Source organism: Pyrus communis, chromosome 7, assembly GCF_041283825.1.
Source record: "Pyrus communis isolate YQ-2024b chromosome 7, ASM4128382v1, whole genome shotgun sequence".
Classification (NCBI taxonomy): Eukaryota; Viridiplantae; Streptophyta; class Magnoliopsida; order Rosales; family Rosaceae; genus Pyrus; species Pyrus communis.
In genome coordinates, this window is record NC_142571.1 from 11,648,880 (window position 1) to 11,674,494 (window position 25,615).

A 25,615-nucleotide genomic window follows, 5' to 3' on the forward strand; every position below is an offset into this window, starting at 1 on the left:
AGAGATCAAATATGAGAAATTAGTGAACTTCTAAGCTCTAGATTGTTGCTGGAGGATAATATTAGTAGCAGAGAAAGTCGAATAGGTCTTCTCCAGAGGTGTTTTCAACTCAAACGTTCACTAAAAATGAGTATAAAACCCTAGATATCGTAGCAACATTTATTTGAGACAAAGAGAAAGGGGTTCCGAGGCTTACTAACTCGGAAATGGTGAAGATTCACCAGATTTTCCCCTTATTTTTGCACCGGCTTTCATGGTGTTACGTCTCGGTCTACACTTGCAGAGGAATAAGAGGAACGAGAGAGGTGATGTGGTATAAGGGAGATCAGAGAGAGAAAAAGGAAGGTTGGTGCATGGGTGAGCTGGGGGAATAAAGAAGGTTAGAGAGAGTGAAAGAGTTATTGTGGATGCAAATTTCTTCCTCTTGTTCTTGGAAAAAATTGCACCTACAAAACGTATAACACCTTAGGTCAAGGCCAAGAGCCTCACTCGCCCACGATGAATTGGCCTGGGGGGTGGGGGGCTTTGGCCGAAGAACCTCAAATGCCAAAGTTAGAATTTCGAGAGAAAAATGTTTGGAGAATTTTGAGAATTTAGCAAGAGAATTGGAACTGAGTTTTGAAGAGAATGAGGGTATTTATATAGGGATGTGGTCGGGCACCTTGGGAGGAGATGGACCAGCCACTTGGATGGTTTTGTGGGTGAAGTTTATGATTTGTGTTTCATTAACTAATTAATATAATAAAAAAAGGAATGATTTAGGGGTTACCTTATGGAGAAGATGTGATGAGGGATGGATCAAAAATAAATACCTATTTTGGGCACTTTTAACTTGATTGAGGGATGATCTCCTACTGCTTACGCGTAAAAGCTTCAGTGTGCCTCGAGGGTAATCTTGTTTTTTTTTTTTTTTTTTACCCTTAGAATCCACGTGTCGCCTTCATATTTTTCTCAATTATTTTTGGCTCCACAAATGCCCCCACGCATGCTAAGCCACTTGCAAGAAAGGGCAGCAGGTGTAGAGACCTCCAGCTTTGATGCAAATTCTCACTTGGACTTGGAATTAGATTTTTCTAAGAAAGGGAAATAAATCGCCTCCAAAGCCTACTTAAGTTTACCTTAAGTAGGGAATTGGTTTACCCTCTCGCACTGAAGAACAATTAGTTTACCCTCTCGCACTAGAAAACTTACCCATATGGGTGTCGGGGAATTGGTTTATCCTTTCGCACTAGAGAGCAATTAGTTTAACCTCTTACACTGGAGAGCAGACCCATATGGGTGTCGAGGAACTGGTTTACCATCTCGTACTGGAGAGCAAATAGTTTATCATCTTGCACTGGAGAGCAGACCCTTTTGGCTGTCGAGGAATTAGTTTACCCTCTTACACTGGAAAGCAATTAGTTTACCCTCTCGTACTGTAGAGCAGACCCATATGGGTGTCAGGGAATTGGTTTACCCTCACACACTGAAGAGTAATTAGTTTACCTCTCACACTGGAGAGCGGACCATTTTGGGTGTTGGGGAATTAGTTTACCCTCTCGCACTGGAGAGCATATCCATATGGGTGTCGGGAAATTGGTTTACCTCTCGCACTGGAGAGCATGGAAGTCATTGTCGTGAGTATAGCTGAAGAAAGCTTGACTGCTGGACAACTGAAATAATCATCAACCTATGAGGTCTTGTTTGGCGAATTGCTTAAGACTTCGAACTGCTTGTGGAACTCACGTAAGGGTGTAAGGGCAGTGAGATGCTCCTAAAATTATTACGCCATTATTATGTGTTTTGTCGTGTGCCCTTTTAAGGCTTAGTTGGCACAAGCCACAGGGCAAGATCTGCATGGCTGGGTGTTGTGGTGTTGTGGTGTAAGATTGGCACAATTATGAACCATGATGATAGATCAATGGTTGCTATGAGCTGTGGAACAGGTAGGTATAGCTGTGAAAGTAGAGTTGGGGCTGTCTTAGGCTAGGTTGTGCACAGTAGGAGGAATTGGACCATTAGGTCCGTGATGCTCGGCTACTAGTTATATGCTGCTTCAGTATTGAATTGTCTAGAGTGTTGAGAATAAGGCATGTCCCCGGTTCTTGGTAGTTGTGTTAGTGTGTCCTTCTGGTACTCGTTTTCCCTGGGCGCATCATTAGGATGAGCTGCTACCTTTGTTGAAACAGAAGTAATCTTTGTATTCGACAATCTATATGGGATAGTCCCGTCTGCTCGATCTTGTTAATGAAATGTGACATGTTTATGTTTGGTCATGTCTTATCAGAACGCCTTGTAGATAACTTCATTACGCTAAAAGTCGTGCAATCGTTCGATCAAGAGCCTCTTTACTTCTTCCTGAATTTGCCTTTGTTGGGGGTGGCGAAGCTCTCAGCTGCCCCCGATCTTGACCTGCTAGTCTAGGCTACTCTTCTATGTGATCGGCTTATCTATACCGCAAATGCGATGCATGTGGTACATTCTTAGCAGGAAAGTGAATTTCTCGTAAGCTACTGATTGAACTTGAGCTGGATTGAGTGATCGATTCTCTCCGTCCGTCGTGTTGCCTACTCTGATGTGAGGTGGAAGATACTCTTTGCGGGCCTAGCCGCGAATGAACTCTTCGCCTGGAAGGTTACTCATGTTGATTATCGAAGTGTGGTCCCAAGCATGAGTGTATGTTTGTCCATGGGCCAAACTGAGAGTGCATGCTCCTCCGCGCGCTAAGAAGAGAGTATACACTATCTTTGGGGCCCAATCGGGAGTGTACACTGCTGGAACGCTCGGTTTGTGTCTGGTTGAATGACTACTTGCTGAGACGCTGCTGGAGAGGTTTTTTGTCAACCCTTGTCCTACTTCGGAACACCTCGTCGGGGGCACGTTGCATCTCGGTGCGTTGCAAGAGTTGATTCACCAAAGTTGTCTGTTATGTGAAGGCGCTTGTCAACTATATGACTTGTCGAGATAAGTGTTGCTCTCCATTTAGGTTGGAAGAGCTTGGGCGGAATGCATCTCCTTGAGTAACGGAAGTGTAATAGACTCCAGGTGCAAGATTTGAGTTAGGAAATGTTAAATATATGGAGAAATTAAGTGAAAATGCCCTTGGTTCAATCGTCGGCCTAGAAATTTAGAGCCGAGACGGTTGAACCGGTCTTAGACTAACTTGGGCTGCTTGAGATACCATAGGAGTAGGCTAGGCCACGGGAGTGGGCTACGGCACGCGTGCATGTTGGGCCTAGGCTAGGCTCGGGAGTGCATTGGGCTCGCGCTAGCCTTGAGCCCGTGAGTGCTAGGCTATTTTTCCTGCCGCAGCTGCTTGGGCTTGTGCTGCTGAGGTAATGGCTTGGGCCGGCTCACGCTGTGCCTTGCAACATGGGCTACAGATTAGGTTGTGTGCCAAGTGGACGAAGCTTGGGCTTGCGATGTTGGGGCAGCGGCTTAGGCTCTTATAGCGCCTGGGCTTGTTATTGCAAAGTGGCGTGGGCCTGGGCTTATGGCTGCCTCACTACTCGCTGTTCACAGTGGGCTTACTGCCATAGAGCTGGCCCATTCCCCATTACCATAGTGGTCCCTGTGGCTACCATGGTGGTGGTGCTCCGTGGTGACAAAGTTGATCCTTTTGTCATCACTTTGAGCCTTGTGGATCATCATGGTGGGGCTACGTCTCATCCTCTATTATTTGATCCGGATCTTTGAACGTAGGAAGTTCCGTTCATCATGGTTTTGTGAATTTCCCTTCATTGCATTTTTTCCTCACCTCTATTCAAAGAATTAAAAAATTCTAGGAATAACAAAGTATGAAAAAAAAACATTATGAACGAAAGAGAAACGAGAAACTTTGAATGTGAGAGTCTTTTTCGAGCGTGTGAATCAAGCTCTCAATGAAAGCACCAATTTGTGGATGCAAATTTCTTCCTCCTTGTTCTTGGACAAAATTGCACCTACAAAAGAAATAGCACCTTAGGTCAAGGCCAAGAGTCTCACGTGCCCACGATGAATAGGGGCGGCTTTGGTCGAAGAACCTTCGATGCCAAAGTTAGAATTTCGAGAGAAAAATGTTTGGAGAATTTTGAGAATTTAGCAAAAGAATTGGAATTGAGTTTTGGAGAGAATGAGGGTGTTTATATAGGGATGTGGCCACCTTGGGAGGAGATGAACTGGCCACTTGGATGGTTTTGTGGGTGAAGTTCATGATTTGTGTTTAATTAGCAAATTAATTGAATAATTAATCAATTAATTACCTAATTAATATAATAAAAAATGAATGATTTAGGGGTTACCTTGTGGAGAAAATATGATGAGGGATGGATGAAATAGGATATAAATAAATACCTATTTTGGGCACTTTTAGCTTGATTGAGGGATGATCTCCCACTACTTGCGCGTATAAGCTTTGATGTGCCTCGAGGTTAATTTTGTCTTTTTCACCCCTATAATCCACGTGTCGCCTCCATATTTTTCTCGATTATTTTTTGTTCCACAGTTGTGAGTTTGTTGTGAGAGAGAGAGGGATCCGATAGTCTTCCTTGGGAGGACACGTTGCAACCAAAGCAGGGGGGAGAGAGAATCGAGGAACCAAAAAGGAAAGTGGCCCCACAAGGCACACAATTTAAGACTTAAAAGCACATTTCAAAAATATCTTTCAACCCAAAGTGGAATTATGAAAGTACCCTTCCGTTTTCATAAATTCCAAGACGAGTCATCACAATCTACCCTCGTTAAGAAAATTTCATCTCGAAATTTAAAATAATATGCTACACTAAAAACTCGAAGGTAGGAAAGAATATATGTATAAAGAAAAAAATCAAGTCAGAGTGGTTGCATCAAAGAGAATATGCCACACCGTCGCGAGCGGTCTGCCAGATCCTTTTTCATGCCTCTAAGCTCCTACTTTCTTCCCTCATCAATATAAAAGTAAAAACATACTTTATAAAGATATAAGGTCAAAATGTATAATAACTTATGGTCAAAAATATGCAGGTAAAATACGATAACGTAAAAATAGATATATATTGTCATAAAGGTGAAAAACTCATACTGAAAATCAAAATCGAAAGTGAAAATGGGTCTCGCCAAAGCATTCGTAATGTCACATACTCTGAAAACCGATGTGTCTTTGGGTCGAGCCCCAACAATAACTAAATGGTAACAACTATCGCAAACGGGTCTACCTGCTCACTTGCTTAACGAACCCAACGAATATGCCATAGATATTACAGTCGACCGCCCATAATATTGATAACACATTGTTGTCTCGATAAGCAAGCAGTAATTTCCTAAGGGTGCAAACATACCAATTTGTCCAACTCTAAGTCCATAACAACACAAGCACACAGTTTCTCAAATCATAAAATCAAACATCCGAAAACCAATTCATAGAACTCCACTGTCCAGCCAGTGCTGCCAATAGAATATATTATACCAAGCATCAAATAGTGCCATACACAAATTGAAAATAAAATTATCGTCGTAACTACTCCAAAAGAGATCGATGCATACTTCAATCATTCGGAAACCACAAATTGAAAGAAAGTAACACGTCATTCAAGATCTAGATAGTTCGTTCAAGACTGTCTAATAATCTGCAAATAAAAATGCGATACAGAATAAACAACTTAGTACTCAAGACCTTCTTGAAAACTTCACAAAACTTAGGAGTAAAATGCACATCACGATAAAGTACAAAAGTGACGATACATTGAGAACCAGAACCATCTAATTCACAACGTCTACGCAAGCTGATTCATTGAAAATTTCTCTCCAATTTAGCGAACAGCTATGCCAAGAAGGTTAAGTGAACACCCATGAATTTAAGGGTCAAAACAAGTTCAACAAAGCTAGGAAACAAGATAACTTGAGTGAATGCGTAGCTTTGATAGAAGGATACATATAAGTACCTAACTTGATTCTGTGGTGGTAAGTCGAGATGGTTGAGTGGGGACTCGACTTAAGTGGTAGTCTAAAGTAATCTGATAGACGAAAACTCAAACTTTTTCCCTATTCCAACTTTCACAACAACTTGTTACAACGATAACCTAAGGATATTCAATCACCAGTGGTAATGATTTGCTCGATAGGATGTTAATAGTGATTGAATGACTAATGGTTCAAGCTAGAACTTTCGAATCTAAGTGGTTCTCCTGAATAGTCTCTCTGCTATAGAAAAAATACGAAGTGAAATGATACAAAGTGTCATAGGGTACACACGAACCCAAAGTTGACTAAAATGCCTTCTAGTACCTGGAGGTGAAGCAGGGATTTTGGTCGAAATCGATATTAATCGAGACTTCAGTCAAGCAAAGTCTAGAAAGAAGAATTTTGCCAAGTGGTCAAAAGAATAGTCCTCGTGGACTGGTAGATAAAACGCCGAGTGAGTTGATCAACAAATACTGAAACGTCATCATAGTGTCCACATGTACAAGATGGTTTGTACCAGAAATCTATGATGACATTCACCCATGTCTATTCATATCCTTAGTAGGTCCCCAACAACCCAAGAAGGACAATCATGGGAAATTTCTGACTAAGAGCATCAGTTACGATAGTTGCTTGACCATGATGGTACTCAAAGGTGCAATCAACTCACTTATGAGTTCCATCTACTTATTCTATCTCCAACCTAACTATTTATGTGTGAAAACATAATATAACTTCTTTGGTAAAAAATGATGCAACATTTCTCACTGTAGAGAAAACTTTGTCATATTTTACAGCAAGGAAGATTGTTATCAGCTCTAGGTTAAGGATAGAATGGTTCACATCATGCGGTTCCAATTGTCAAGAAGTACACGCATTACTAGATCCTGCTGCATCAATGTGTAGCCAAACATTTAATAAAATACCATGTGAGGATTTTCAATTTCCAACGGTCGTAACCCTTTTGGAAATTGATGAGAATAACGTCTGCTCCCAAAGAAACTCCCAAGAAAAATGTCTACTTCAAACAAAAACAATTTGGTGTATAGTTGACTGTCAATGTTTAATGAACCTGACCTCACGGTTGGAGTAAGCAAGAAGGTTATCGATAGAACAATCATCGAGAATTGTGCTAAGGAACTGCACAAATTATTGAGATTTCTAATTTCAGGTCACTTCATTGTAAAACCGACTCTACCAGCAATTCCTAAGGAACACATGTTGTAGAGTATCGGTCCGATGTTGAGAGTCGTCCAACAATCCATACTGATGAGGCACAATACTGACATGAAATTTCTTATTCTTCAATAGGATATGAATATTCATGCAGAATGAGGGTTGCACAACCATGCTGAATGACAACAAATCCGGAAGTCGTGACATCTAAATGATGTCATAACCGACACACCACCACATTAACAGAAGATCCTAAGTATGCTCTGAATGAACCACGCTCTGATACCAAATTGACACGCAAGACCCTGATATTTTCTAAACACCAAAGTAAACAGGTGTTGGCCAACACCCAAAGGTGACGAAGCGATATTAGGATGCATGAGAACTAAGAACAATTAACCGACATAAATAAAACTTGTAAATTTAATTATAACGAATATGCATTTATGGAACGTGTTTAGAGCATACAACCAAAATGTGACACTAAGAAGGAATAATATAAAATTGAATGAACAAAAGGATGGGTCCTACGCCGAGAAGGCTCAAAGATGCCGATGCGGGAATGCATTGATGCCGGGATTGTACACCTCGATCCTAAGCACTGAGGGGGCGCAAAACAAAACATGAGTGGACCAAGTTGATATATAAGTACTACGAAAACAGTTAATCTTTAACGTACTAACTCCCAGGTTTAGAAAACTCGTATAGTATAATAAGTAATAGGGTTTTCCGAAAACCCTAGCATGCTATAAAACATTTCATAAAACATATATTATATAATGTGCTTAGTAGTGGTATATATATAAGGCACATATATATATATATAATATTTCATTCACTCAAAGGCACATAGAACACTTCTTCATTCATCCGAAGGTTCTACATCACGCGCCTGTAGGCAGATCATTTGCCCGTAGGCAGTATCATTCATCCGTAGGCACTACAACTCCCGGCCAAAGCCAATATAAGTATCTTTCAACTCGTAGGCCCCTACATCACCCGATCGAAGCCAATATATAGATATCATTCGACCCATATGCCTCTACATCACCCGACCGAAGCCAATATAAGTATCAATCGCCCGTATGTAAAACATACGGGCGTAGGCAAAACATATGCCCGTAGGCAAAACATATGCACGTAGGCAGGACAGTTCGAATAACCATTAAGTAAGTACATAAATATATATCTATCTTAATCGGAGTTCAGTAGCTAAAACGTCATATCGTAAAACCTATTTGTAGTATATAGTCATCAATCATATATACTATGAAGAACGGGAAAATCAATAAAGTATGGTATTCCAAAATATCCTCAGTAAAGCATGATATCTAATAAAGTGTAAATCTAATTTACTCATAAACGTTTCATAAAACGTAACCATTAAATCATGCTTTTCATGTATGCATTTCTAATAGTAAAATATGCATTTTATGAAGGAAAATTTGTGAAAAACAAGTTCATTTGAGCAACATCAACAACATGCAATTAACAATTAAAAGGCGGAATCATGTTTTTATGCACTCAAAAACAAAACTTAACCCATGAACTTCAAAGCCTAGTAGATAGGTGAACCAAGACTCAACTCAAAACAAAGTGAGTTGAGATATCAATACCTTTGTAGATTCCTCTTTGCATAAGTAAAGGCTAATCACCCAAAGAGAGGGCCTTCATTCCTTGCATCTTAGATCCATGGATTTGGATGGATGAAAAGGTTTCTCCAAGTTCCCAAAATTGAAAACCTCTAAGTCTCCACACCAAGGCATATTGTAGAAGAAATGAGTGACCTTGGAGGAGTTTGAATGCTAGATGATCCCTCCAAGGGGGTTGAAATTTTAGAGAGAAAGGAGAGCTTGTGTTCTCATCCTTTCCCCAAAAATTACCCTTAATGAATTTTGGCTATTAAGTCATACTTATTCCTTAATTCATTTGAGTGGCAAACTTGTAAATAAGTCCAAAACCACTCCTTCTTTAACATGGGATTTATTGGGCTATTTGGGCCTTTGTGAATCATTATTCATTAAGTTGTCACACAACTTAAGTCAATGGACTTGACGTTCGAAGCCCATTGGGCCTTAAGGTCCAAAACTATCCCGAGGTCTTTTAACGAACTTATTCGTTTGATTAATAATCATATTAATTAATCCTTGCCATAAATAATTAAACCATTTAATTATTCTTACTCATCTCCGTTGAATCTTCAATCTCTACCTTACACGGTGTACGATCCATTAGGTTCCTTTTAGCGAGGCAGTGGGCGATTCAAACTCTTTCAAATCGATTGTGAATTGGAACTTACTTTCAATTCTCCCGTTAGTGATAATACACTTTTAGGGCTTCCACAAACCATGGTTGACGCCTAGCAGCATGTCATGGTTACCCAAGCTAATCAGAAGAGGTGGAGAACCTATTCAGTTTTAGGATTACAAATGCAATACGGTCTTTCTCTAATACAATACTCTTGACCACATTGTTTGGTTTGATAGTTTATTCATGTCTACTATCCAATGTGAGTCTTGTGCTTATATGATTATCTTGAATGTGATTTGGAACACATTCCTAAATCTCATTCATACTCTGGCCAGAGATTCTAAATCATATCATAGAGTATTCTCCCTCAAAAAATTTGAAGGTTAGAGATCCCTTGTTGCGCATTCACTTGCCTCCATGGCTAAGTGGCTTAACCCCAACGATGCCGTGGACACCCTCCTGATGGAGTGACTTTGACATAATCAAAGATTAAGGACCTAACCACAAGACAACTGTGATGCCTCAGGTCAAAAGACTAATTTGCATTATCCTAACCATGAGTTCTCATGTGACATGAATATGAGAACTCTTCGTTGATCGTGTTCAGTGAACTCATTCTCTATTGAGCACCTACGTACTTGTCTTGATGTCACACACACCAATGACTTGAGACTAGTCACTCTCCCTGAGAGAAGACATAGCACGTACTGATCTTAACGGACTGTCAATGCCCAATTGACAATCCTATGATCAGGAACGTTTAGGATGTGTCAACGAAAGAATGGTCTCATGAATCTAACTTCTTTAGATCGCATTCTTCCAATCACATATTCCTTGGACTTATCGTTTAAGCATATAACATTTATATGAGACGGCTCAAACAATAATCTTTGCCCTTTACATTAAACTAGATTAGTTTAACATGTGAAATGTCCATAAAGTATCATCATATGATTGGTTTTAGGGCACATTTCCAACAATCTCCCACTTGCACTAGAGCCAATCAGCTTAGTCATCAGTGATGATACCTCTTCTGTAGTCATTTCATAAATGGCTGAGTAGTAGGCCTAGACAATAGATATCTATATGTTATCCATAGAAGCAACCTTGAGAATAACGACGTCACCATTATACATGATTCTCAATCATGTGGTTCAGTCTCTCATTTGAGTTCGGACCTTGATGAGACCCTGATTCCCTGGCTTGAGCTATCGCCTCATTAGTGTCATACACTTTCTGGTTGGAACCGAATGGAGAGTTCATAAATGAACTTTCCCATCCAAACAACAATGTTGTAAGCTTCTATATGGCAATATATTTTGCATACATGATGGAACACATTAAAGTCATTACTTTTAACGTTTCCACCCAAATATCTCTTTAGTCATAATAAAGAGATATCTCATTATCACTTCATTCATAATGAAGAGATATTCTATGATGGATTAGATTCATAATCTAATACATTTACGCTTCCATTACGTTACTCTAATTCTTCCTCATTCTTGAGGAATCCATCCTTAGTATTTCTTAAATACCTAATGATTCACTTGACAGTTGCCATGGTTCTGATCCTGGGCTTGCACTGATATCATCTTGTACCGTTCTAGGTACAACTTATATCAATGTTTTCATACAATATGAAATACATAAATCACCTTTCTGCGTATGCATAAAGGATTCTATTTACGCATTATTTCTTTGGGAGTCAAAGGGTACATTCCCTTTGAGAAGAACAACTTCCTAGTCTCACTAGAATTGTCATTCTAATTGAAGTTTATCATCATATGAGAAACTTCCTAGCATCTCTTGTCTATTTTAGGGATTGATATAATCCAATTATATCTTGAAATATATCATTATAGATTTCCATCCCATAGACTATATCTCCCATATACATTCTATCATTATAGAATGTTTAAAGTCATAACTTTAACGATGAAGATTTCCTTTCATTTTCAAAATTAATATATATCATGTATATATATTTTCAAATTTAGGAATATGATTAACTCCCACTAATCTTTTGTAAACCTAGTAAACAAAAGATTCATTTACATCTTTATGAGAAATCAAACGATTTGATCCTTTTTCTCATAAGATGCTTATAGCTCCCACTAAGTGTAGTCATAAGGATTTTCATTCTTATTTCTTTCGAATTAAGAGGTGTAACTCTATGACATAGTCATAAAGTTCAAACCATTCAACTGAGACGATTTATAAATCCTTCTCGACTACCTTGGAGCTTGTGGTGTAGGAACTAGGTTGTTATATTTGTTGATCATATCAAACAAATATTGCTTATTAGCACACAACCCCAAATCTTAACATGTTTAAGATTTGTCTTTCTTTCCAACTACATCTTATGGAGTTATGAAAATTTTGGAAGATCTTCTAATTGACAATCATATTGTTTTAGAAGTATATATATATCCTATATATGGGTAATAGATAACATCCAACGAACTAAATTTTATTCAAGTTCGTTCTTCTCCTAATGGAGAAATTCATTATCTTATGATGCTATTTTCCTTGATATCTTTCAAGGAAACTCATCTAAAGTGTTATCTTTCCTTGGATCAAATCCAAGGAGGTAAATACTTTAGACGTCTTACTCATCAACTTACATTTCTTGAATTCTTTGAAACCTTTTGCAAAGTATTCGGACTTGTGTTTATTCAAAATAAACTATAGTCCAACCGAGAGTGATCTTCGGTGAATGTCATACAACATGAGTAGTATTAAGTTGTGGACAAGTGCCACTAACATCTAAGTGAATTATCCTTAACAACTTTGTGATTCTTTCTTCTTTCCAAAAGAATAAAGATTCGAACATTTCGCCTCTATACAATATAACAAGAAGGTATTGGATCCGGGTCTAACGATGCAATGCATCCATCTATTACCAACTCGTAATTTATGTTTTAGAGGTATCACAACTCAGTTGGGATTAGTCACTACCTTGCAACCTTTTGGGTTTTAAGCATCATCGTATTCTAAACAGTTAAACTACCACATCATCTCTACTATAGAGACAACCAATTAAATTACAATAATCTAATTATTGATTAATAAAGAACAATGTTTTGTCAAACAAAACATTTATCCATCTCTACTATAGTGACGGATTTAAGTTCCTTAAAATTGGAATGTAAAGACAATCTTTAGTATTTTCCAATTTCTTTGGTAGTTCATATGAGGAAGTAAGTACAATCCGCTTTCGTAGAGATCTATATTTTATTCACTTTCCGAATGTGAAGTACTTTCTCTTCTCTCATTAATCTTCTACTTTTTATTAGCACACTTTTACAACAATTGTAAAACATAGTTGCTAATATAGAATCATGTATTCAAGTAGAAGAACCAACTGTTTTGAATTATTCAAGAACATTTTACAACACCTTCGAAAGGTGTGTTCTTGACACTTGCAAGACATTTCTTGCAAATACCCCTTCCAATGTCCATCCTTTCATAAAGAAAGTTTGTTCCCTTGGAGTTATTTTGCCTTCTTCATTTGACTTCCCTTTTGACTACAATAGTCATGGTCCCTAAACTCCCACTATCTCTCTTGAAACTTATTTCAAATGTGTTATACACATCAAACGATTTGGAGAGCGTGCGGTTATTGTTCACTATATAGTTTACAATAAACTTAGTGAACCATTAGGATAGGGACACAAAGGTGAAGTCCTTGCCTAGTTTCCGTCTCGTTAAGTGTTTTGACACTTCAACATTCAATGATTCAAAATCATCATAAGTCCATGTTGATGGACTATTTTTGTCAACCAACCATTATGTTCTCAACATAATTACAAACTTTCAAGAGTTGTTCAAGGCAACTCTCATTTCTTCATACAACAATTTGTAAGTGAAGAATCATGACACATAAAGTGTCCATGCCCTTGTGCTTACTTCTCAAGTTCCTTGTTCGTGTAACAAAGAGACAAGCACTAGAGTTTGCATTGTCCTCTTCATGGTAGACTTATCTAACATGTTCTTCCTTTGATACATTATCAATAGGAAGATTGTTCTTCCTTTGATACATTATCAATAGGAAGATTGTGAGGATGAGACTACTTAGGCACTTTTACAATCCATTCAAGACAATCTATGGGATTGTGGTACCAAGTTCGGAAACTAAAGCGTTCGGTTTTTCTTTGTCAAGTTTTGGATAGCGTTTGCAAATATATTGGTAAACAAATACATAACGAATATAAATTGATTGATTTTAAGCTATTTGATCCGGGTCTTTAAATCAAAATAGCACCACCCACTATTTTTAGCAAATTCCATATCCCTCATCGGAATTCGAGAGTTTTGTTGAACTCTTAGCGGGGTATGGGAGACTCACCATTACCAAGCCCACCTCACGATGATACGATATCGGTTAGCAAAAATAATAATGAGAGAGTACGCTTACTCATTTGCATCTCTTGCAAGTACCCATCTTATTTGGCCTCTAGAGAATGTTGCCTCACAATGATATGATATTGGCGCCATTGCACTTAGTTAAGTTATTCCCACCATGCTTAGTTCATGAAGGGGTTCAAGAATAGCCTCACAATGATATGATATTGGTCATCCTCGTTGCCTACACTCACCTCATCATATGCGTATAGACTCCTCCTGAGTGTAAGCATGCACTTTGTACTCCCCCATGATAGGGTGAAGCCGGTGTACAAGTCACAAACGATTGGAGCCTACCACGGTGGAAGGCCACGAAGAGATATTCAAAGCATCTCTCGCTTATCAACTTAATAATGGTTTGTTGAGGGTTTTAGGTCTCATCACATATAAACATACATTTTAATCCAATTAAAACATTTTGGTCCTATTACAACTATTGGTCCATATGATTGATTTAGTAGTATATAATACTCCCACTATGCTTTTAAAACGGTTTTTAAAGCAAGACTATATGGTACTACTAACATAAGATTTGCATTCATTGATGGACTATATAGTTGCCTTAGGGCCTTAGGATGACTATGAACCTTTGATTCGATTCAACACGAGCCTAGTGTTGAATCTCGGTCTAGGGATGGTGATTGATTTTAGTTACGCGTTTAATCACATTAAGGCGTGTTGTCTTATTGGGCGTTGGACCCAACTACTCCAATTTCATGCATATCGAATAAAACAAGAAAGGAGTACTTCAAAGTAAATAAGAGCTTATGCTCTTTTACAACAATTGATCAAATCAAATTACTTTAAAGTAAAGAAGAGCTTATGCTCTTTTACAACAATTGATCATATCAAATTACAACCAAAATTTAATCTACACATTCCCATGGTTCAAACAAATTTGAAACGGCCTTTCACATAGCTCAATTATAGTAGGCTTAGGTTCATAATCACCCTTTCTTTAATTAATTAACGCTTTAACTAATTAAACTTGAATGCAACATTTTCATTTGGTTTTTGTATCCATAGAATTGATTTAAATGGAGCTAAATGATATGAAAATCCAATTCTCATTTAAAGAGACAAAACAATTTTGTTCTCTACCTAATTTGGGCCAAAATGCTATGACCTCAACTTTTGGGCCATTTTGCAAAACTTAAACTTTTGGGGTCACTTTGTAAAAACACAAAAGTCCACTACTTCATGTAATTACAACTAGAACCCAAAAATTTCCACAAAAGCTAAAACTTCATTAAAGGAGCAAAACAATTTGTCCTTTTAGTGATTTTGGACCTTTATGTAAAAACGTAAACTTTTGGGTCAAAGTACAAATACACAAAAGTATCAAAACTTTATGTAATTGCATAAGAGCCCCACAAGGACCCTAATTGAGTAGGGTGGCCGGTTTTGAAGCAAAGTAATAAAAAAAAAAATTTCAAAGTTTTTGTAAGTGGGGTGGGTGAAATGGAATAAATCATTACACACCTACCCACTAAAATTTCTTTAACTTTTCAAAATAAATATCTAATATATTTAAACATGAGAAATATTTCAAAACAAAAACTTTATGAAATAAATTAAAACTTTGAATCAAAACACCAAACCTTTTGTTCTTGGCAAGAACATATCAAGAACAATGAAGAACATCCATGAAAACCCATAAGAGCTCCATGAACATTCTTCACCCAAAAACATACCAAAACCACTCAAACTTAAGGGAAATAACATACAACCATACTAGGGTACATAGGGGTTCCAAAAGTCACTTTAAAACACTTTTAACAAGTCAAACAAGAACCCAAAAATCCACCCTTTGGATTTGGCCGAATTTCCCCAAAACCATGGCACCAAATTTTAGCTCCAAAATTCATGCTCATATGAACTACATCTACAACATTTGAGATGGCAAATTTTCTAACAAAATTTACATTCAAAAAAGCAAGAATAAAGCTTGTAACAATTACAACATTCAAATCACAAACTATGAACTACAAAACCCAAAAGGATTCACCAACTACTAGACCTAGGCTCTGATACCACTTGAAGGAAAATTTGTGAAAAACAAGTTCATTTGAGCAACATCAACAACATGCAATTAACAATTAAAAGGCGGAATCATGTTTTTATGCACTCAAAAACAAAACTTAACCCATGAACTTCAAAGCCTAGTAGATAGGTGAACCAAGACTCAACTCAAAACAAAGTGAGTTGAGATATCAATACCTTTGTAGATTCCTCTTTGCATAAGTAAAGGCTAATCACCCAAAGAGAGGGCCTTCATTCCTTGCATCTTAGATCCATGGATTTGGATGGATGAAAAGGTTTCTCCAAGTTCCCAAAATTGAAAACCTCTAAGTCTCCACACCAAGGCATATTGTAGAAGAAATGAGTGACCTTGGAGGAGTTTGATTGCTAGATGATCCCTCCAAGGTGGCTGAAATTTTAGAGAGAAAGGAGAGCTTGTGTTCTCATCCTTTCCCCAAAAATTACCCTTAATGAATTTTGGCTATTAAGTCATACTTATTCCTTAATTCATTTGAGTGGCAAACTTGTAAATAAGTCCAAAACCACTCCTTCTTTAACATGGGATTTATTGGGCTATTTGGGCCTTTGTGAATCATTATTCATTAAGTTGTCACACAACTTAAGTCAATGGACTTGACGTTCGAAGCCCATTGGGCCTTAAGGTCCAAAACTATCCCGAGGTCTTTTAACGAACTTATTCGTTTGATTAATAATCATATTAATTAATCCTTGCCATAAATAATTAAACCATTTAATTATTCTTACTCATCTCCGTTGAATCTTCAATCTCTACCTTACACGGTGTACGATCCATTAGGTTCCTTTTAGCGAGGCAGTGGGCGATTCAAACTCTTTCAAATCGATTGTGAATTGGAACTTACTTTCAATTCTCCCGTTAGTGATAATACACTTTTAGGGCTTCCACAAACCATGGTTGACGCCTAGCAGCATGTCATGGTTACCCAAGCTAATCAGAAGAGGTGGAGAACCTATTCAGTTTTAGGATTACAAATGCAATACGGTCTTTCTCTAATACAATACTCTTGACCACATTGTTTGGTTTGATAGTTTATTCATGTCTACTATCCAATGTGAGTCTTGTGCTTATATGATTATCTTGAATATGATTTGGAACACATTCCTAAATCTCATTCATACTCTGGCCAGAGATTCTAAATCATATCATAGAGTATTCTCCCTCAAACAGTTTGAAGGTTAGAGATCCCTTGTTGCGCATTCACTTGCCTCCATGGCTAAGTAGCTTAACCCCAACGATGCCGTGGACACCCTCCTGATGGAGTGACTTTGACATAATCAAAGATTAAGGACCTAACCACAAGACAACTGTGATGCCTCAGGTCAAAAGACTAATTTGCATTATCCCAACCATGAGTTCTCATGTGACATGAATATGAGAACTCTTCGTTGATCGTGTTCAGTGAACTCATTCTCTATTGAGCACCTACGTACTTGTCTTGATGTCACACACACCAATGACTTGAGACTAGTCACTCTCCCTGAGAAAAGACATAGCACGTACTGATCTTAACGGACTGTCAATGCCCAATTGACAATCCTATGATCAGGAACGTTTAGGATGTGTCAACGAAAGAATGGTCTCATGAATCTAACTTCTTTAGATCGCATTCTTCCAATCACATATTCCTTGGACTTATCGTTTAAGCATATAACATTTATATGAGACGGCTCAAACAATAATCTTTGCCCTTTACATTAAACTAGATTAGTTTAACATGTGAAATGTCCATAAAGTATCATCATATGATTGGTTTTAGGGCACATTTCCAACATTTTAGAGGGGGTCTACTCACATTACACTGATGGTGAAGAGCCGTGCGAACAAGAGAGGACAGAAATGCCACGAATATTTGCACCTAAGCATATAAAGGATCCAATTAATAAAACTATACTAAAATGATTGAATTTGGGAAAAATGGACGTCAAAAACAAATTCAGGACTTCAAATTACTCTAAAAAGGGTCCCGGGCAAATTTCGTAAAAGTCAACATAGAATATTCTAGGAATCTTCTTTGATATTCTAAAGAATATTCCATCCAGGTGGGCTGGTTCTTGGATTTGGGCTGAAAGGTTTATAAGCTGGGTTTCACATCTGGGTTGGGCTTGGGTTAAAGCCTAGCAGCCCAACCCAAGAGTTTGGGGTTTTGGTTTAAAGGGTTTTTGGGTTTAAAGGGTTTGGGCTGAGTTCCATGGCCCAAAGAATTGGGCTAGCTAAGTGTGGTGGGTTATGTTCGACCCGTTTTTAGGCCCGGTTGGCCACTTTCGACAGATAAGAAGGCCGGAGCTCTCCCAACTCCGTTCAACCTCAAAACCAAATTGAAGCCCAAGGAATAATGATTCGAATCATACCACTTGTTTCCTCAATCAAGGCCAGAGTTGGCCGAAAAACGGCCTGCAAATCACAGCATTCTCACTGGAATCTAGGGAAGTATCCCAAAGGTGTTTTCAAGTCAAACCTTCACTAAAAACGAGTATAAAACCTTAGATATCATAGCAACATCTATTTGAGACAAAGAGAAAAGGGTTTTGAGGCTCACTAACTTGGAAATGGTGGAGATTCGTCGGATTTTCCCCTTGTTTTTGCATCGGCTTTCATGGTGTTACGTCTCGGTTTGCACTTGCAGAAGAAGAAAAAGAACGAGAGAAGTGATGAGGTCCAAGGGAGATCAGGAGAGAAAAAGGAAGGTTGGTGTGTGGGTGAGCTCGGGGAGGAAAGAAGGTTAGAGAGAAAGAGAGAATTGTGAGTTTGCTGTGAAAGAAGCAAGGGATCTGAGAGTCTTTCTTGGGAGAACACATGGCAACCAAAGCAAGGGGAGGGAGAATCAAGGGACCAAAAAGGAAAGTGGCCCTACAAGGCACACAATTTAAGACTTAAAAGCACATTTCAAAAATATCTTTCAACCTAAAGTGGAATTACAAAAATACCCTTCCATTTTCGTAAATTCCTGGACAGGTCGTCACATAGTGCCTTTATTTATAGTAGTAAAAGGAGAGAAGAAATCCTTCATCCTTAAGGAATACAAGTCCATATAGGAAAGAATAACTATAGTCAAATATAATCTAGGATTTACACAATCACACTTAAACTAGGAAAGTTCACAACAGTTTTAGTCATTTTAAAAGCAATCACTGAAAATATTTTCAGTCATTTTGAACGTAGCTTCCAAATGAGCCCCAAATTTCTGACTCGATACTAAATACTTGTAAGTATTATAGACAGTCCCCTAAATTAACTTTACTACCTTGAATTTACAAATTGTTTCACGATTTGCACTTCCACCCATCAAATATTAAGTTAACTGTTATTTCGTTTAGACGTCACTCGATGGGCACAATTTTTAATTACATGATATGTAGATTGATTTCAGATAGGAAATATCATTTGAAATGAGACTTTTACAACGATACGACATTAAAATTATGTACACTAAAGTCTATAAATATGTGTTAGTAACTCTTTCTAAGCATCCAAGGTTTGTTGGCCAATTTAGGTTTACTCTTTCTAAGCATCCAAGGTTTGTTGGCCCATTTAGATCTAGGTTGGCGCTGGTGAATCGCACGACAGAACCATGCGAATGTTGAAATGCTTTTATGAGTCTTTCCGACTCCCAGAATGGTGGATTACCATGTCGAAGCCACCAACTGATTCCTTAAAAATAAAAAAATAAAAATAATAATAATAAAAAAAAAACTGTTTATGTTGTGCTGTGAGAATAAACAGTTGTAAAATAAAGTTGGTGAGTGCTTGGTAAACCTTTTTTTTGTAAAAGTGCTTCTAAAAAAAACATAGCGTTGAGTGTGACATCCCACATCGCCCAGGGAAGTGATTCTTATATGTTTATTCTCATCCCTAGCTAGTACGAGGCCTTTTGACAGCTCACTGGCTTCGGGTTTCGTAGGAACTCCGAAGTTAAGCGAGAAGGGGGCTAGAGCAATCCCATGATGGGTGACCCACTGGGAAGTTGCTCGTGAGTTCCCAAAAACAAAACCGTGAGGGAATCGTAAGCCTAAAGCGAACAATATCGTGCTACGGTAGTGGAGTGGGCCCGGGAAGTGATCCGTCCCGGCCCGGATGTGACAATTTGGTATTAGAGCCTAACCCTAGTCGTGGTGTGCCGACGAGGACGTCGGGCCCCTAAGGGGGATGGATTGTGACATCCCACATCTCCTAGGGGAGTGATCCTTATATGTATATTCTCATCCCTACTTAGCACGAGGTCTTTTGGGAGCTCACTGACTTCGGGTTCCGTAAGAACTCCGAAGTTAAGCGAGAAGGGGCTAGAGCAATCCCATGATGGGTGATCCACTGGGAACCGTGAGGGAATGGTAAGCCCAAAGCGGACAATATCGTGCTACGGTAGTGGAGTGAGCCTGGGAAGTGATCCGTCCCGAGCCGGGATGTAACATTGAGTGTTTGATAAACTTTTATATAAATTACTATAAATATGTTAAATGACTAAAAAGAATATGGTATTTAATGTGATATAATAATTATCAAAGAGAATAATATAGGAGCAATGATTGTAATTTTATAAAATATATGGGATGATACTTGTCATTTGAAAATTTCATTAAATATGTATTAATTACTATTCTTTGAAAAAAAAAATTTAAATCTGCTTTTGTTTTTATATGTTTTTCTATTGTACAATTAAATTTTTTTTTTTATTTTATCAAACATATTTGATGTTCTAAATTTTTTTAATAACTTTTTTTTTAAAGCACCGTAATCTCTTATTTATTGTTTATTTACGTCCTTACCTTAATCCCATTTGATTTATTTCGAATCGGCCACGAACCATTCAACCTTTTGACTAATTTGATTTAGATTAAAAATAAGTTTTTATGGGAGATAATTCCCACGGCATTTATTATTTTATAATTTTTATTTTAAGAAGCCAAAGTGTGGTACAACTAGAAATACTTACCTGCCGTAAAACAAGAACTGGATTTCTGCTTGAAGAAACAAAGCAGCAGAAAGATTTATTCCTTAAATTTTGTGTTTTTCTGTGATAAAATAAGATACAAACTGAGAGAAAAGGTCAAAGCGCAGATACAGTAAGACACAGACGAATACACAAAAAGTGGAGAGAGAGAGAGAGAGAGAGAGAGAGAGAGCGTGGTGACTGGGTATGGAGATGCTGTGGACATGGCTGCTGAGTTTCTTCTTCATTCTAGCTTTGTTATGCATTCTGGGTTATCAGGTAATTCTTCCTCGATTTTATCCCACTTTTTTTTTTAATTAATTAAATTATTTTATTTTATTTATTCAAAACATGCTCATTTGATTCACAGACTAGGATCATCTGGGTATTTAGATTTCACCTTTATAATGTAATTAGTTTTTCTTAATTAATTAATTTATTTTTAATTTGAAATCAAGTATCTATTCGCATATGTTGTTTTGGATTTTCATGAAACTAGAAAGGGGATTTATCTTTCTATTGTTCTTTTGAAAATTTCCACAATTTTTTTTACCCTTCAATCTAAGTTGACTTAGAAAGCATGTTGCAGAACTTGCAGGAAGGAATTTTACAAAACTTGTAAATAAAAAGAAATACTAGCTCAATGTGTCAAGGCTGTATTTTTTCATCTTCTATCAAACGATAGATTTTGTTAGATTAGATTTAGATTAGCCACCGATGGAGTTCTAACCCAAGCCATTACGTAAGGGCTCAACTCTTTTCCACCAGTATGGTAGAGGGCCACTAAGGTTGGTTCTTTTACAAAATTTGTAGAAAATATCAGTATGTAGGAATTTTACGTGTGCGTGTGTGCGCATTGAGAATTTAAAGACATGCATATCGATTTTAAGTTACATTCTTGTGCCGAATAACCTGAGTTTGTAAAACGAAAAAAACAAAAAAAAAAAAAAAAAATTGATCAGGCATAAGCTTAATTATGGTGAAAATACTCCTAGATATTGTGCTGAAATTCTAGTTAAATGAAGGGGAACTTTTGTTTACACTCAATACAGTTTCTTGTCGGAAAGTGTCGATAACTCCTGTTACTACCTACTAGAGTTGTTCTACAAGTCATATTTAGCTATGACACATAAAAAGTCTTGCACTGTGTGGTGAATCTGGTTACTTAGTCGCAGTTCTTGAGATTTTTAGATATATGAACCCTGTGAATGTTGAATGCAGCTTGTGTGCTTGGTGGACCTCGAGTATGACTACATCAACCCATATGATTCATCATCTCGGATAAACAATGTCATTTTGCCAGAATTTATTATTCAAGGAGTTTTGTGCTTCATTCTTCTTATAGCGCGACATTGGTTCATGCTTTTCATGGCTCTGCCACACCTATATTATAATGTCAATTTGTAAGTTTCTTTCTCGCCCATTACTCAAATGTTGTTGTGTCTAGAATTGTATAACTGACGACCTCTGTGTAATCATAGGGTAGAGCTTAAGTTACATATAAATTTAGTGTCAACTACATGGTTATGGGTTTTTCTTTTTCGGTATGCCTTTCCATATGTCTCGTTAATCTTGAAAGAAAAAAATTGCTCATGGTGGATTATGAATTCATCATTTTGACCAATACTTAACTGAAAAGTGGGAAACTTGAATATGATTATACTATAACTTTGTTCCAAGTGAAGCATGCTACATGGTATGTAAGGCAGCTAGGTAATCAACTGAACATTGTAAGAGAATAGTTGTTACAATAAATGATGGTAGCATTCTGGTGTGTCACTGTAACCCCGTTTACATGTTTTTGGTGAAGAACGGAATACAGCCCAAACACAACCCCATTTACATGTTAATAACAAGTTGGGATAAGGATTTTATACTTGATTACAATTTGGTTTTATTGATATTGACATACGGTCAAGTTATGAACTGGCAATATTTTTGGTGAAATCTGGATTTTTAGAATTTCTAGTTCTAATAAGACTGACTACTCAATAATTTTTGGTGAAATCTGGATCCTTACAATGAACTGTCAATTGGCTGAGAGGCGGTTTGAGAAATTTGTAATATGCTTTAACAAATTAAGTGACATTTCACCACCCCAGATAATGAAATTGTACCTTCTCATAACCTCCCTCCACCTGTTACCCATCCTTTCACTGTGCTCCCTCCCTCCCTCTCTCTATGTCTGCGTGTTGAACAGCGCCTTCTGCCATTCATAACCTACCTATATGGATGCTAATACTCAAACTAAATGCACAATGGTCTCTGGATGGCATCATGTCATAATATAATTTGGATTGCAAATTATATTGAGTGCATTAGGAAATTATACTAATATCGGTGTATTTACTGTATTTTTTGATGTTTTTAATGAAGCATGCAAAACTAGACGTGGAACATTCATAATTTCCAAGTTGTAGAGAACACAGTTTATTTTTGTTCTGTAAAGCTGGGCAATGATTGATCATGAAGAGAATCATATTATTTCAATTTCATATGATTAGGAGAGTAATAATTTTATTCAGAAAACTTCTTTAGATACCGCATTAGAGTTTATCATCATATCTGATATGATCTGTGACTCTTTGTCAGGTATGTGACGAGACGACACTTGGTAGATGTGACTGAGATCTATAACCAACTGAGCTGGGAGAAAAAGCAACGCTATTTTAAGATTGGCTATCTTTTGGTCCTATTCATTCTTTCTTTATTCTGGTATTGTTTTTCACTCCCTTAGTAAATTGTTTGTGGCTCTTTTGAAGTACTCTGGTGGTGCTCGGGTGAAATTAAATTTTCCTTTCCTGTAAATATGGTTTAGGTTGCTTTGGAGCATTGGAGACGAATACGAATAACCAGGCATCATTGCTCCCACCAAGCTTTGTCCATTGTAAGTTATATTACTCTTTGATTTCTGTTGTGTTTTGCGGTTAAGAACCCCATAGAAGTGGCTATTGTGCTTTTATTGTTGGGCAAAAGCAGGTTTATTACTTAACTCAGATTCTTTAGGGAATAAGAAGTGGCTATTGCATCATCGGCTTGCTGGTGTAATGTGTGTCCTTCGCCAAAATGTATCTAAATTTCACAAGTTGGCATTATTTTGTATTTTGGTCGATCTTCGTAATCTCTTATCAGAACTGTAATCATTTGCATGTCATGTTTTGAGCTTTGGTTTATGTGTTTGTGATACCAGGTATGGCGTTTTTCATGAATGAAACTAATTACTGTGGTTAATTTCAGGTTTTTATGATGGAGCCAGAGAGACGGACACTCGTGGCTATAAAATCAGGACTTGTGCGTAATTCAGCCTGGTTTTGGCACCTGATTTGTTGAAGTTTTTGTGTATATGCTTTCACTCATCCTTTGTACCCATAAATTTTATCTCAATTACAATGTGAAGCAGCATAAGTTACAATGTGGCACAGAAAATTTTTGCATCCTCCTTTACCCTTGACAAATTGATTTGGGAGCCATCCCCTTTTGGGAAATTTTCCTTTCTCTTCTAGTTATGATCTAATTTGAATGAGACAGTGATTGTGCTTGGGAAAAAGTTATTTGCCGGCATTTCATTCCGCCTCGACTATCTATTTTGTTTTGGCGTCATTCCGCCTCGACTATACACAGTGATGTGGTATTTCTTCGGCTTATGTTTGTTGTGTTTGTCATGTTTTTTAGGAATCTGTTGCTAATCTTTTTTATGGCTGTCAGTTTCTAAGCATCTTTAGTGGTTAGCATGTTGATTGGTACATCTTTGCCTTTTTCATATTCTTTAGTTGTTTTTTCTGGATATATTTGTGCGGAAGCCCTTTTTCTGTCAGTAGACCAATCTATGGGTCATTGCGGGTCTTTTTACTAGTTCGGCTATTCAGAAAGTTCAAAACAAGTTTTTTTTTTCCGGCTCGTTCAATCTCTTACCATCGTCTTTGCATGTTTATCATTTTTGAGCTCGTGCATGGCAGGATATTTATTCATGGATTCTCTCATGGTTTAAATATTATTCAGCCTATTCCTTGCAAGGTACCTCCTATTCTTCCCGTGTTATGGTCTCCTCCTTGGTATCCTTGGATTAAACTTAATATGAATGGTTTGTCTAAAGGAAATTCTGGTCCTGCTGCTGTTTGGACCCAATTTTACACTATCGGCCCGAGTAATCAAGGCCGTTTGAATGTGTAGAATTTTATACCGTCAGATGATTCTGAATATTAAGAGGCAATGATTTTGTACGAACTTGACCCGTATACTTTGAGTCATTTGATGAAAGAGACCATATTTTATATTACCATTTTGTTAGGAATTTATTAAAATGGTAATTATCTTATAGTTGCAGCTTGACAGTCAAATAAATAAGAGAAGTTGCATTGTACAAGGACTCTGTGTTGTTACGCATCGTGCAGCTTGGTTGGTTTGCGTTCCTGATCAACACGGAAGATGTTACTTATCAAAATCTAAGGATAAAGACAACATGCAGAAATATGAAATGTGATTAGGATGAACTTTTTGATAATGCATGGTTTGCATTTGGTTGGAAGTAAAATGATATGGATAAAAGGCATTTTGGTTAAATGTCTACATTCTTATTAATATAAAATGAGTGCTTATCTTGTTTAAGCACGGGCTGCATATGGAGTGAATGTGAATCTGGTTGCATTTTTGACTAAGTTCAGAAGGCCGGTATTGTAGGATTCGTCCGAAACTTGAACGATGGAAGAGTTTTAGTAGGATGGTGGAACTTCAATCAACCTTAGAGCTTCTCCACCAACACGCTCTCGTCCCTATAAATAAGAGGCATCGTGCAACAATCAAAGGACCTTCAATTCAACACACAACTGCCCTGCGCAAAACCTCTCAAACATCTTGAGATTTTTTATTTTCTTTTTCCTGCCGACACATCTTCAGTTTGGATA

General features: G+C 37.5%; 1 protein-coding gene across 1 annotated transcript; it reads left to right on the forward strand.

Annotated features, from left to right (window-relative positions):
• The first annotated feature begins 20,780 nt into the window (after positions 1 to 20,780).
• LOC137735475 (protein cornichon homolog 4) lies at positions 20,781 to 24,199 on the forward strand. Its single transcript, XM_068474906.2, has 5 exons — positions 20,781 to 20,993; positions 21,936 to 22,117; positions 23,307 to 23,429; positions 23,533 to 23,601; positions 23,952 to 24,199. The coding sequence occupies exons 1-4, from the start codon at positions 20,922 to 20,924 to the stop codon at positions 23,564 to 23,566; spliced, it is 411 nt and encodes a 136-aa protein (XP_068331007.2). The 5' UTR covers positions 20,781 to 20,921; the 3' UTR covers positions 23,567 to 23,601; positions 23,952 to 24,199.
• Positions 24,200 to 25,615: the final 1,416 nt, after the last annotated feature.